The sequence below is a fragment of the Budorcas taxicolor genome, chromosome 7 (genome assembly GCF_023091745.1).
Source record: "Budorcas taxicolor isolate Tak-1 chromosome 7, Takin1.1, whole genome shotgun sequence".
Taxonomy (NCBI): Eukaryota; Metazoa; Chordata; class Mammalia; order Artiodactyla; family Bovidae; genus Budorcas; species Budorcas taxicolor.
This window is the reverse complement of record NC_068916.1, coordinates 17,348,628-17,363,740: the sequence shown is the minus strand read 5'-3', so window position 1 is coordinate 17,363,740 and position 15,113 is coordinate 17,348,628. Positions and strand designations below refer to the sequence as shown.

The window sequence follows — 15,113 nt, the reverse complement described above, 5'->3', positions numbered from 1 at the left end:
TCACAAGTAATTAGAACGGTGTCCCAGGTGGCTCAGTGGTAAAGAATCTGCCTGCCAATGCAGGAGACATAGGTTTGATCCCTGGGTTGGGAAGATCCCCTGGAGAAGGAAATGGCAACCTATGGAAACCTACAGTATTCTTGCCTGAATGATTCCATGGACAGAGAGGCCTGGCAGGCTACAGTTCATGGGGTCGCAGAGTCAGACACAACTTAGGGACTAAACTACTACAGTTGGAGAGGAAGGCAGATGGGGCCTGAAGACAGGACAACATACTACTCAAGAGAGAAGATGGTGGGTTGGTGACTGTCCTTCTTGGTGTTAACAGGATGCTGACGTTTAAAGCCATTGCTCAGCTCTTCCTCTTGGGCTGTTCCTGGTGCCTTGGCTTCTTTCTCGCTGAACTGATAAAGGAACCCCTCAGATCCATCCTCGCCTATGCTTTCACCATCACCAATGTCCTGCAGGGAGTCTACATCTTCCTGGTCCACTGCCTCCTCAACCAGCAGGTAATAGGACCCATCCTGTCTTCTTCCCAGCTCCCAGCTGGGATCCTCTCATGCATTTACCTGGCTAGCCCTTCTCTCCCACGTGATGCCCTCCTGCCTGATGGTGTGTTCCCATTTTCCCCAAGCCTACCATTCTCCACTGAGTCCAAGAGTTCAAGCCCCTGTTTGTAGAAGCATTTTTTATGTATCTATAGGATGAGGTGAGTTCCACATCCTACCACTCCACCATCTTGATTCCCCTTTGGGAGTTCAAGTCTCCATTTTCCAATTTTCCAGTTTCCCAACTCATGAATCTGTAATGAGTATTGGATGGTAGCGTCCCCATTCTTCTCAGATCAGGAATATGGGGTCTGACACCAGCAAAACTAAAGTTTGGGGGACAGTGGTTTCCATTTTTTAATATTCAAATTGGATTTTAATGATTATTACTTGCTTGGCTCTGGGGGATCCAGGGGCTGCTTTCTGAACAGTGAAGAAATCAGAAATGGGAAACAGCATAATTAGACATTGAATAACCAACTGTGATTTGCACCGTGGGGAAAACTGTTAGGGGGACATTAAACTACCACATAGGGCTTCCTTAGGCTGGCTTGACAGTGAGGGGCTTAATGTGGGTGGGAGACAACCAGCCAAAGAAAGGAAGTAAGGCTGATGTGGAAACCCTTGCCAGTCCCAGAACCCAAACAAAGACATGTAGCGAGGGCAGTGCTCTGAGTATAGGAGACTGTGGTGGTAGTGAAGATCCAAGTGCCAGCATTGACTGAACCATGTAAGCTTTTTCAGTAGTGATTTTACATTGCATCCTGACTCAATAAATAGGCAGATATCTCTAGGTTTCACTCCAGTGGGGTTGTATGGATTTCAGAGAGACATGTAGTCAGGTATGAATGTCAAAGTGGTACCATAGAGAAGGCTGATGCTGAAGAATCGATGCTTTCAAACTGTGGTGCAGGAGAAGACTCTTAAGAGTCCTAAGGACAGCAAGGAAATAAAAAACAGTCAATCCTAAAGGAAATCAGCCCTGAATAGTCATTGGAAGTACTTATGCTGGAGCTGAAGCTCCAATCCTTTGGCCACCTGATGGGAAGAGCTGAATCTTTGGAAAAGACCCTGATACTGGGAAAGACTGAAGGAGGGCAGGAGGAGAATGGGGAACAGAGGATGAGATGGTTGGATGGCATCATCGACTCAATGGACATGAGTTTGAGCAAATTCAAGCAGATACTGAATGACAGGGAAGCCTGCTGTGCTGCAGCCCACGGGGTTGCCAAGTGTAGGACAAGACTTAGCAACTGAACAACAACAACATTGAGAGGAGGAAGCAATTCTCAGTAGTTATAGAAAATCCTCATGTTCTTAGGGATGATATAAATGCTATGCTATCATTAACATGAATATGAACGGGCTGATCCACAAATAATATCTCTGTAATCACTCATAGGGGCCTCTCTGGTGGCTCAGACACTAAAGAATCTGCCTGCAGTGCAGGAGACCTGGGTATGATCTCTGGGCCAGGAATACCCACTGGAGAAGGGAATGGCTACCCACCCCAGTATTCTGGCCTGGAGAATCCCATAGACAGAGGAGCCTGGCAGTCTACAGTCCATGGGGGTCTCAAACAGTCAGACATGATTGAGCCACTAACACACAATCACTCATAGTTCAGTCTGTTTGATATAGCCTCTATGGGTTATCTGCAAATATAATTGAAAAAATAAATACTATTTCTGGTAGCATTCGTGCATATATCTAGAATGTATTTAAATGCAAGATTTTCATTTACCATCTTTTCCAGGTGAGAGAGGAGTATGTAAAGTGGCTTAGAAGTATGAGTAAAAAGACAGAGTCTGACAGCTACATCCTTTCCAGCTCTACCATCCAAACCCACGTGGTAAGATGATTTCCTGTCCCCGTCCATGCTGTTGCCTAATTTGAAATATTCTCTTCTGCTGGCAGTTGGGTCTGCCCCTCACCCAATAGTGTGATGAGACCGCACGTTGACTCTTGGTACAGGAACCTGTTCGCATCTCTGTCTCAGCTTACTGTGCAATATCTGACTCAGCATCTCTAGGGTGGGGCAATAGCATACTTACCACATATGATCAGCACAGTGAATGATTTTACTTTTCTGGAATTATTGGTTCCTGAGTCCAAGAGCTTCCCCGGTGGCTCAGTGGTAAAGAACCTATCAAACAATGTAAGAGACATGGGTTTGATCCAGGGTCAGGAAGATCCCCTAGAGAAGGAAATGGCAACCCACTCCAGTATTCTTGCCTGGAAAATCCCATGGACAGAGGAGCCTGGCAGGCTGTAGTCCATGAGGTCGCAAAAGAGTAGGACAGGACTTAGCAACTAAATAACAGCAGCAGCAAGCTGAGTCCAAACCCTGGCTTACAGAAACATCAATGAAACTTTTTCTTGATACGTTATATCATAACTAAGTTATATTAGTTCATGAATTCCACAAAGTTGCCAAACAGATGTTTCACTGCTGGTATGCTCTGAGCCTTAACCATGCCTATGCTTTGTAAACTTTCAAAGAAGTCACAGAACTTGGCACTTGCCAAACATCTTTGGCCAGGATTTTTTTTTCCTGTAGAAAACGTCTTTACATTTTGTAGAACATTGGTGTTTTTTGTAAAAGATGTAATTTAAGGACTGTTGGCACAGGCGAAATAGTACTTGAAGAAACTGACAGACAGTACAAAATACTTTTCTTCCTTTACTCGATAATGATGAAGGAAAATGAATGAAGGGATAAATAGGATGGATTTAGGTGAGATGTAGGAGTATGACCTTGGTTTCAGTCCTACTTTTGAAATTAACTTTGGTTTGATATTGACATCAGTCTCCTCATGGCTGAGATAAGTGGGCCAGACTTCATCATCTTATGATTACTTTCATATCTTCAATTTTCTGAGATGCAAAAAACAAAGGTAAGTACATTAAGCCTGGAAGAAAAACACTCAGACTTTCCCTGGGATCCATGCTTCAATACGAACCTCATCTTTTTGTCAAGAAATTCCCAACAAATGATGTTAATAATTACTTTCAGGAATATTTCAGCATCATTTCTCTTTCTGTTTCTCCCATAAATTTGCACATGGAGATGGAAAAATCATCCAATTTAGGGGGGGAAAGAAGAAGCAATACTTCAGTCTGAAAATGACAAACAGTTCCATGTCATCCTCCCAACCACCCTGGAGAAAGCATCAGCCGTGTGACTCAAGCACCCAGGAGAACTGCTTCATCCTACAGCAGAATCGCTCACAGAATGTATGCTTTAGTTGAATATTTTGTGTAGTGTTACAGTGTTCTATGCTTTCAATTAAGATATTTTACACAGAGACATGTAGATCTTACACTTGGTAAGTTTGCAAATATATATACATGTATATGCTGATTTTATTTAGTCAGTCTGTTGTCTCAACTCATTTGTGACCACATGGACTTAGTCCAGCAGGATCCTCTGTCCATGGGATTTCCCAGTCAAGAATACTGGAGTCAGTTGCTATTTTCTTCCCCAGGAATCTTCCCAACCCAGAAATTGAACCCTCTTCCTCCTGCATGTGTATCTATTAACTACATCAGCCAAGTCAAGATATGGAGTATTTGCATTACTCCTGAAAGCTCCCACATAAATCCTTTCAATCATTTGTCCCCAGTCTTCCACCCCAGAAACAATTATTCTGATTTCTATAGCAATAGGTTAATTCTGTCAATTCTTTAAGTCCATATACATGGAATCATACAGTATGACCTCTTGGTGTCTGCCATGTTTCACTCATCTTGATGATGACTTTGGAATTCATCCATTTCATGCGTATGTTGTCAGTCTATTCCTTTTGTTGCTGAGTAGCATTTCACACTATTGTATATCACAGTGTGTTTATCCATGCCCCTTTCGATGTATATTTGAGTTATTTCCATTTTTCCACTATAAATAAAGATGCTATGATCATTTTCATATAATATTTGCATGTGCGTATGTGTGGCCATGTGTTCTCACTTCTCTCAGGTAAATACCTGGAGCTTTCTGTCTCTGAGTCCTATCTGATTGATGTGCCAGGATTCAGATCTTGGTATGTGGTGCCTATACTGGTGGCACTGGCATCAGTTGGGAAGCCAGAAATCACATTGTGGGTCTCTCCCTGGATTCACTTGGGTTTAGATCCAGAAATCAGAGTTGTAACAACCCTCTGAATGTCTGTGAGGCACAATGTAATTTGAGACTCATTTCTGCAGGGAGAGAGGAGGGTGGCTATCCAAATGATATGAGAACATTCTCCATGACTTGTAGTCATTTCATTCCCCCCCCCTATTTAATAATCTTCTCTTTTTGTTCAAAGTAAAATTTCATTTTGCTTTCAAAGGACAAGCTCAAAAGTAGTATGATGCCTCAGACATTGGAGAAGAAAAGACAATACTATTTAGACATGTCAGAGCAGAGCCACTGTGATGAAACTCCACTTCCTATAAGGCTGACCAGCTGCATTTTCCAGAGACCAGTCACAAGGATAACCTCACATCCTGGCAATGTGGTCACACACCATCTATACAAGGGGACCTTGGGAAAGCCCCCAACAAGTCTGTGCATTCAGGAGACTGCAAAGTCTTCAGGCCTACAGCCCAGTAGGAGAACCTTTCAGGACCATGGACAGTGCAAATGTTTCCAGGATCTTTGCCCAGCTTATTGTGGGTGAATCCCTGGGCCGTGTTGGTGCCTGATCTCTGCACACCAGCCCTGAGCCCATCCTTGCCCATTCTTCAGATGGGGCAGAGCTGGACCCAGGATTGGGTCCTGGAGTATTCCAGTCCGTGGGGTCACAGAGAGTCATACCCAACTGAGTGACTGAACAACAACAGTGAACAGTTTCTGAGTCAGGGCACCCAGGGCTGGAACAGGAAACCTAAGGAGGTTGGGCTCCTCCCAGGTGTAATGGCCATCCTTGCTTTGGTTGGGGGCATGGCTGGAACTCAAGAGCTTGGGGCTGCAAATCTAAGCTGATACCACTCTTCCCCTAGAGGGCATTTGGGTCAGGGCCATAGGGGTTGGACCAACACCACATAAGCTGGTTGTTCTCCTTTCCAATCACATGAACTCACACACATGCCCATAATGGCAGTTTCTGCCCTGGCCAGAGGCAGAACTGGTACCTAAGGTAGCTTCATCCCCTCCGAGTGTCCACATGATCGCTGTGAAGGCAGCTGCTGCATTAGCAGGAAGCATCACCAGAGCAGGAGGTCTTGATGCAGGAGCCCAAAGGAGGATGGAAGGTGCACTGGGGCCATCCAGGCCAGCTTTCCAGAGCACCAGGTTGTTTTCAGCTTGCTGCCTCTGTGCTGGATGAGAGAGCAAGAAAGTCTGTGCATCTGCTCTTCAAGAATGGAGTCTAGGGCTTCCCTGGTGGTGCAGTGGTTAAGAATCTGCCTTGCAATGCATGGGACACCAGTTCAATTCCTGGTCTGGAAAGATCCCACAATGCTGTGGGGCATCTGAACTCGTGTACCACAACTGAGCCAGCACTCGAGAGCCCAAACCCACAACCCACATCTCCTAAGACCAAGTGAAACCTAAAACCTGCACACCCTCAAGCTTGTTCTCCCCAACAAGAGAAGGCACTGCAATGAGAAGCCGTTGAGCCACAATTAGAAAGAAGCTCCTGCTCACCACAACTAGAGGAAGCCCACACCCAGTAATGAAGACCCAGCACAGGCAAAAATAAAAAATAAAATAAAAAAGAATGGAGTCTCAATTTCTTTTAGTGCTTGTTTTATTGAATAAGTTGTTTCTAAGTAAAATGAATTATTTATTGAATAATTGTTTGTTAAATAATTACAAAATTATGAAGTGTCCCACGCTGTGAGGTGGAAAAATTGCAATGACTCCAGACCTATTTCAGGGCAAAACAATAAGTTTGCTGGCAAGTCATTTTCCACATCAAATGTTTTTAGAGAATATGTTCCTTCTTAATAATCTAACGTTAAATCTAATTTTTTAAAAATAGCCACAAATTTTTAGGCAACAGATAAGGATGTAACAGGATGCACAAGTGCTAATTAAATTTACATTAAAATGTCTTACGTTTGATCTAGCGTTTAGCACAAAATGAAAAAAGGATGTAGCTTACATTAGAATGAGATGTAAAAGCAAGCTGAATAAAATAAGATTTCTACAGAGCTAATTGACATTAAAAATATAATCTCTTTAAAAACACAAATACCACATGATATCACTTATATGTAAAAGTGAAAAAATTACACAGATGAACTTATTTGGGGAATAGAAACACAGCCACAAACTTAGAGAAGAGATCTGTGATCTCCAAGGGAGACAGAGAAGGGGAGGGATGGATTGGGAGCTTTGGCATCCATGGTGGCTCACACGGTAAAGGATCTGCCTGCAATGTGGGAGACCTAGGTCAGATCCCCGGTTTGGGAAGATCCCCTGGAGGAGGGCATGGCAACCCACTCCAGTATTCTTGCCTGGGGAATGCCCATAGACAGAAGGCCTGGCGGGCTACAGTGCATGGGGTCACACAGAGTCAAGCAGGACTGAGCGCAGCACAGTAGGATGGATAGCACATATAGGATGGATAAGCAAGGTCTTACTGTATAGCACAGGGAACTGTATTTGATAGCCTGTAATAAACCGTAATGAAAAAGAATGTTAATATATATGTGTAAGTGAATCACTTTGTCATACATCAGAAATTAGCACAACATTGTGGATCAACTATACTTCAGTGAAATTTATGTATATGTATAAAATCTCTTTAGAGTAGGCATTTCTTCCTTGAGTGTAAACAATGTAAGAAAACATATAAAACACTAAATAATCCTTCAGGCTAGATAATCTCTGTAGAATTTAATATAAAATTCAATTTTTAAAATCACAGTAAATAGAAGTTGAGGTGCACAAGGACAAGCAAAAATTTTTTTTCTTGTCACATGAAACCCAACCTCTTACCCACAGAAACGTTTCCTCCTCCCACATTTGTCAAACAAAAGGGTTTAACAGAGTACAGTGTTAATATAACAAAGCATCTCAATCCAGATCAAGAAACAGGGCTGACATTCAAGGACGCAAGTATCATGGAGGGATGTCCCTTCCCCACCCCCTCACCCCCACCATAAACTACTTCCCAAGGGCCACACATCATTCAGTGTCTCCAGGACGATTTTCTCCTATTTTTTAATCTAGCTCTCAGGACTCCTGGCTCTCTCTGCCTCCCTGGCAAGCCTGTCTGCCCTCCAGGCCATAGCCAATCTCTTCCTTGCTCTCTTCACTTTCCAAGACTGCTGATGAATATCTCTATCTGTTACTGGTTGTCTGCAGAGGGTGTGTGGGAGGAAGAGCCCCAATCCTGGGTCCAGCTCTGCCCCATCTGAAGAATGGGCAAGGATGAGCTCAGGGCTGGTGTGCAGAGATCAGGCACCAACACGGCCCAGGGATTCACCCACAATAAGCTGGGCAAAGATCCTGGAAACATTTGCACTGTCCATGGTCCTGAAAGGTTCTCCTACTGGGCTGTAGGGCCTGAAGACCCTGAAGTCTCCTGAATGCACAGACTTGTTGGGGGCTTTTCCAAGGTCCCCTAGCATTGACGGTGTGTGACCACATTGCCAGGATGTGAGGTTATCCTTGTGACTGGTCTCTAGGAAATGCAGCTGGTCAGCCTTATAGGAAGTGGAGTTTCATCACAGTGGCTCTGCTCTGACTTGTCTAAATAGTATTGTCTTTTCTTCTCCAATGTCTGAGGCATCATACTACTTTTGAGCTTGTCCTTTGAAAGCAAAATGAAATTTTACTTTGAATAAAAAGAGAAGATGATTTAAAAGGGGGAGGGGGGAATGAAATGACTGCCAGTCATGGAGAATGTTCTCATATCATTTGGATAACCACCCTCCTCTCTCGCTGCTGAAGTGAATTGCAAATTACCTTCTATATCACAGGCATTCACAAGGTTGTTATAACTCTGATTTCTGAATCTAAACCCAAGTGAATCCAGGAAGAGAACCACAATGTGATTTCTGGCTTCCCAACTGATGCCAATCCTGCTAGTACAGGCACCAGACACGGAGAAGTGAATCCTGGGGCATCAGCCAGATGGAACTCAAGGATAGAAAGTTCCAGGTCATCACCCAGTACCAATTGCAGACTTGCCCCTCCACCATCCTCTTAGAGGATGTTTTCACCTTCCAATCTCTGTCACTGTCAACCACACACATGGTGATACCCCCAAATCCACCAGTATTCAGACAAAGAGATCACAGGGTTCTTTGAATCCCAAGACATTACATCTTCACTTCTACCCCCAACTCCCTTCTTCAGTCAAGTATTCCCCTGCACCATACTGTCATCACCAAGCTCCTTTTTCCCACTATAAATAACCATTTTTACTCCCTGACTCTCTTCCTCCCCTCCTCCTAACCTTCTCTCCTCTATCTCACTTAATGATCAATGCTTCTTAGAAGTTGGTTCTGTTCTCACATCTGTTCTACATCTTCACCTTTTTCCAGGCAATCCCCTCCATTTCCCTGGCTTCAGATACCATTCATGAACTAGAAATACTCACAGATTCATCCATTGGCTTCAGCCCCAAGACCCGAATATCCATCTGCCCACCCACCACATCAGTCATAATATTTGTGACTCAACTCTCACTGAGCAGGTCCCAAGTTGAACCAATTAGTTTTCCAAATACATCACCCATATCTCAGTGTCCCCAAAACTCGCTTTTTGGTATTAATATCCTATGCCACTGAGTGTCATTCTGGATTCCCTGCCACTCCATGCTTCTATCAGTTAACCCTCCATTTTCCTTTTTGAGGGCTTCCCTGGATAACTTAAAGTGATTTTACAAAAGGGAAAAAAAAAAAAGGTACAAAGGATCACTCTTGACATCAATATGGATTCCTCACTCACCAGAAGAGGCTGGCTTGGAACACTTGTTGGTGTGGCTCAGTAGGTAAAGAATCTGCCTGCAATGTGGGAGACCCAGATTCAATCCCTGGGCAGGGAAGATCCCCCAGAGAAGGGAACAGCTACCCACTTCAGTATTCATGCCTGGAGAATTTCATGGACAGAGGAGCCTGGCAGCTACAGTCCAAGGGTTCACAAGGAGTCAGACATGACTGAGTGACTAACACTTTCACTTTCCCTTTCTGAATCCACCTAAAAGTTGCAGCTTTTCAAATAATTCTTGAGTATCTTTCAATTTTCATCATAATACCATTTCCACTGAGTGAATTTTTCCATTTTTAAATCTTATGTACTATTATTTTGTGTGTGTGTGTAGATTTTCTTACTAAGTTGGATACTCAATAATGAGATGAATAATGGGAACTTTAATGTTTAATACTTATTGCTTTGCTCTTTGAAGGTGTTCAGATATCTTTTTTGAAAGAAATTCTGCAAACTCAACTGAAAAAAAACTTTCTAAATTTTTCAAATAAATTTACCCAACTACAAAGCATAAAATGACATAATCTCTTTTGTGGTAAACTGCAATAAATTGTCACCAAGATTTTAAACTCTCTATGCCTGTAATCCATTTTAAGACTCTACTCACAATAATCTTTTTAAACTGTAAACCTAATAAGTGCACAGTTCCTCACAAATCTCTCATTTCTCTCCTCAGAAGATTTTTTAAGGAAAAACAAGCTTCATTTCATTCTTTTTGTTATGCCATAATTATTAATACTACTCCTTTTATGTCCCAATTTGGTGGGGAGATTACTGCTGCTGCTGCAGTTTAGTCACTAAGTCATGTCTGATTCTTTGTGACCCCATAGACTGTAACCTGCCATGCCCCTCTGTCCATGGGGGTTCTCCAGGCAAGAATGCTGGAGTAGGTTGCCATTTATTATGCCAGAAGATTTTCCTGACCCAGGGATTGAACCCATGTCTCCTGCTTGGCAGGCAGAATCTTAACTACTGAGCCACCTGGGAAGCCCAGGGAAATTATTAGATCCTCCGATTTACAGAGCACTTATTATATATCAAGCTGTGTATTCAAACTCCTGACTCAGAATTTCAAACAATTTCACTTCTCTAGTTTATTTTAATCTTGGTAAGAGGAAAAAAATTAATAGAGCAATGAGCGTTTAATGCAGTGTTGGGTATAATTTGGTCCTGTGATAAACAATAAGACCAACTCAAGAGACAGAGAGAAAAAGCAGATGGAATGGAGGAAGAGAAGTCAGAAGGAATAAACAGAGAAAGAAATTAACTGTAGTGATGAATGATGAGATTAGAGAACTAAGGACATATTTGAGCAAAGAATTGAATTTTAAAAAATGAAAAGACCAAATACATTATGCGTAAAGAATTTTCCAGAGCAGAGAACAGTTTAAACACTCTAAAGTCAAAAGGTGTTTCCACTTCCTAGTAACTTTGGTCCAAAAGGAAAACACATTTTGTCTATTATTCTAAGAAAACCTTATATACAAAAATATACAAAATCTTAAATATGTCTTAACAATCATTAACTGCAAGGAAATAACCTTCAAAAAATATCTTCTTGTGTTAACAATTACCATTTGCTAACAAAGTGATTTTACAAAAGGAAAAGAAAGATACAAATGGCCGCTTTTGACATCAATATGGACTTCTCACTCACCAGAAGAGGCTGGCTTGGAACACTCATTGGTGTGGCTTCTCCCATGTTGGAAATTGTCCTCTTACCCACTCACTACTCAGATGCAGGCAGTCTGTGATTTGCTGGAAAACATGCTTCTGATCCCCCTTTTATGGAGAGAGTGAGTAATCCAATCAGTGGATAATCCAAAGAAGATATCCTATCTCACACCACTGGAATTGAAGAGATTTTTAAATCACATTCAACAATACACTAAAAAGATGATACACCACTATAAACTGGGACTTATTCTGAAGATGCAAACCATTCACAAATCATTCAATGTGATCCACCACATTATCAAAACAAATGATAAAAATCACATGAGCACCTCAACAGATGCAGAAAAAGCATTTGATGAAATTTAACACCCATAGAGACCATTATACCAGCTCCTTAAAAAATCTAAGCCTAGAACCACTACTTGACCTAACAATCCCACTCTTGGGTGTATACCCTGAGAAAATCATAATTCAAAAAGACTCATGTACCCCAATGCTCATTGCATCACTATTTACAATAGCCAGGACATGGAAGCAGCCTGAATGTCCATTGACAGATGAGTGGATAAAGATGATGTGGTACAATGGAATATTACTGAGACATAAAAGGGAACAAAACTGGGTCATTTGTAGCAATGTAGATGGGGACGACAGAGGATGAGATGCTTAGATAAAATCACCAACTCAATGGACAGGAGTTTGAGTAAACTCCGGGAGTTGGGGATGAACAGGGAGGCCTGGCATGCTGCAGTCCATGGGGTCGCAAAGAGTCAGACACAACTGGGTGACTGACATGAACTGAACTGAACTGAGATGGACCTAGAGTCTGTCATACTGAGCGAAGAAAGAGAAAAACAAATATGTCAGAAAGAGAAAAACAAATATCATATCTGAATGAATATATGTGGGATCTAGAAAAATGTCACTGATTTGCCATGCCTAGTCGCTCAGTGTTGTCTGATTTGCAGAGCAGGAATAGAGACGCAGATACAGAGGACGGACCTGGGAACACAGTGGGGGAAGAACAAAGAGGAGAGTGAGAAGTTGGGATAGTAGAAATGACATATAGACACTATAGTGTGTAAAATAGATAGCTAGTAGGAAGCTGCTGCGGCTTCCCTGGTAACTCAGCTGGTAAAGAATCTGCCTGCAATGCGGTAGACCCTGGTTCAATTCCTGTGTTGGAAAGATCCCCTGGAGAAGGAATAGGCTACCCACTCCAGTATTCTTGGGCTTCCCTAGTGGCTCAGCTGGTAAAGAATAAGTCCGCAGTGCAGCAGACCTGGGTTCAATCCCTGGGTTGGGAAGATCCCCTGGAGCAGGGCATGGCAACCCACTACAGTATTCTTGCCTGGAGAATCCCCGTGGACAGAGGAGCCTGGAAGGCTACAGAGCAAAAGTTGCAGAGGGTCGGACAACACTGAGCGATTAAGCATGGCAGAGGAAGCTGCTGCATAGCGCAGGGAGCTCAGCTTGCTGCCCTGTGATGACAGAGGGGTGGGAGGGACGCTCAAGAGGGAGGGGATATATGTATGTATATGTATATATATATATAGCTGATTCACTTCATTGTACGGAAGAAACTAACACAACATTGTAGAGCAATTATACTCCTTTTTTTTTTAGTTTGTAAAGAAAGATGTGCATGCAGGCTCAGTCGTGTCCAACTCTTTGTGACCCCCATGGGCCGCAGTGCACCTGGCTTCCTTGTGCATAGGATTTCCCAAGGCAAGAATACTGGAGTGGGTTGCCATTCCCTTCTCCAGGGGATCTTCCCAACCCAGGAATCAAAGCCGAGTCTCTTATGTCTCCCGCATTGGCAGGCAGGTTCTTTACCACTAGAGCTGTCTGAGATGCCCTTGTAAAGAAAGATAACAAAGAAAGTATGTCATTAGAAAAATATTTTGAGAACATTTTTGATGAAACATGGTAGAAAAAGAAAAGATATGACAACAGAAGGGAAATGTGGGATAAAGAACAAAGTTCTTTTTCATTGTGACACATTAAAAAGTTTGATGCTGAGTGCTTGATACCAGAATTATACTCAGCGCAGAACATCAGGCTGAGTGCATGCATGCTAAGCCACTTCAGTCGTGTCCAATTATTTGCGACCCCATGGACTGTAGCCTGCCAGCCTTCTCTGTCCATGGGATTCTTCAGGCAAAAATAATGGAATGGATTGCCTCCTCCAGGGGATCTTCTCCATCCTGGAGAGAAACATGTAAAAAAGAAAAAGACACAACATTCTAATCTAAATCACAACCTAGAGACCTTAAGAGTAGCTGTTACATGAGATAGAAACTTGAAGACTTCTGTATCTCCAACAAATCATAAAATATAAAGTATAGAAGCGTTATAGTGCTTTTATTTGCTAAAATATAAACAATATTGAATGACTTGAATTCTTCCATCAATACTGCACAGTTCCAATCATCTTAACAGTAGGATTAATTAAGTTTCCATCATTTGGCAGATAAATAGGTAGGTATGAATAAGCTAACTTTAAAATAGACTTTTCTTGCTCATGAACTTACTGAAGGATTTTCAACATCAAAGTAGTGTTTAAAACAAGAGATAAATAAAGAACATGGGACTTGAGCACCCACAATAAAACATACATGTGTTTGCGGGTACCAAGCTTGTCTCTGAAATGACAGAGAGAGAGAGAGGCCAGGAGCAGTTTTTGGCTCTAAGAAGAGAGAATGGATACCTGGGGAAATAAATTCACAGGATTAAGAATCCACATCCTTGGTGACATCACTGAGCCAGCCTAGACCCACCATATGCTGAAGATTCAGGCTCCAGGCTGACTGTGTCTTGTCTTACCTGTAGCTGAAAGCATTCTTCCTATGTTATGAATACAGAATCTTAATCTTGTATCTGAGTATTACATCATAGGCAGTCTGTCTATACAGTGACAACAAAGGTGATCATGTTAAAAAAAAAAAAAACAGGCCAAAAATGAAGAATTTTTGAAGCTGAAACACCGAGTCTTTGCTTTTTCCCCAGATGCAGAGCAGCCTAATGCTCTGTATCCAGTGCCCAGCCTAAGAGTATCCAAACAGTGAGAGAAATCACTGCCTCCCTCCCCAAGGACTTGACCTTCCTGGGCTTTGATGATTCTCTGGGGATGTCACTGACTTGTTCATCTCCCTCCTCCTGTGCTTCCTCTGCTCCTTACTCTTTATCAGTCGTCCCCACACAGCCACCTGCGTCCTCCAACAGACCACATTTGGAGCTGTGTTCACTGTGGCGGTGGCCACTGTTTTGGCCAAAATTGCGACTGTGATCCAGGCATTCAAGTCCAGGAAACCAGGAAGAACCATGAGGCGATTGCTGGTAACAGGAGCTGCTATGTCTTTCCCATGTGCTCCTGGATCCACGTGATTATCTGTAGAGTCTGGCTGGGAGTCTCTCCCCTTTTTCTTGAGATGGACACTCACTCTGAGCCCAAGGAGCTCCTCATCATGTCCAACAAGGGCTTGGTCACTGCCTTCTACTGTGTCCTGGGCTACCTGGGCTCCTTAGCCCTGGGGACCTTGTCCTTGGCTTTCCTGGCCAGGAACCTGCCTGACACCTTCAGTGAAGCCAAGTTCCCGACCTTCCGCATGCTGGTGCTCCTCAGTGTCTGGGACACCTTCCTCCCCGTGTCTGCCACAGCACCAAGGGCAAGGTCATGATGGCGATGGAGAACTTCTCCATCTTGGCCTCCAGTGCTAGGCTGCATCTTTGCCCCAAAGTACTACATTGTTCTTATAAGAACTGATTAAAAACTCTTTGAAAAGTTTAAAGAACAAGTTAAGTTCCAAGGGAAATAAACATCTCATGAGTCTCTATCACATTTTTAGGATTCTGAACAACAAAATGTTTAAATATTATATATAATGTATAATATCTGAGTGCATTAAATCAAATTTACTATTATATCAAATGTTCACTCAGATATCAAAAAACAACCA

At 42.7% G+C, this 15,113-nt stretch overlaps 1 protein-coding gene across 1 annotated transcript in view; it reads left to right on the top strand.

Moving 5' to 3' along the window:
* Positions 1-14,834, top strand: part of LOC128050549 (adhesion G protein-coupled receptor E3-like) — a 57,704-nt gene extending 42,870 nt beyond the window's left edge. The window contains exons 16-19 of the mRNA XM_052642806.1: positions 329-509; positions 2,305-2,400; positions 14,380-14,493; positions 14,586-14,834. Of these exons, the coding sequence (XP_052498766.1) occupies positions 329-509; positions 2,305-2,400; positions 14,380-14,493; positions 14,586-14,834 (640 nt within the window). The remainder of the gene's footprint in view (positions 1-328; positions 510-2,304; positions 2,401-14,379; positions 14,494-14,585) is intronic.
* The last annotated feature ends 279 nt before the right edge of the window (positions 14,835-15,113 follow it).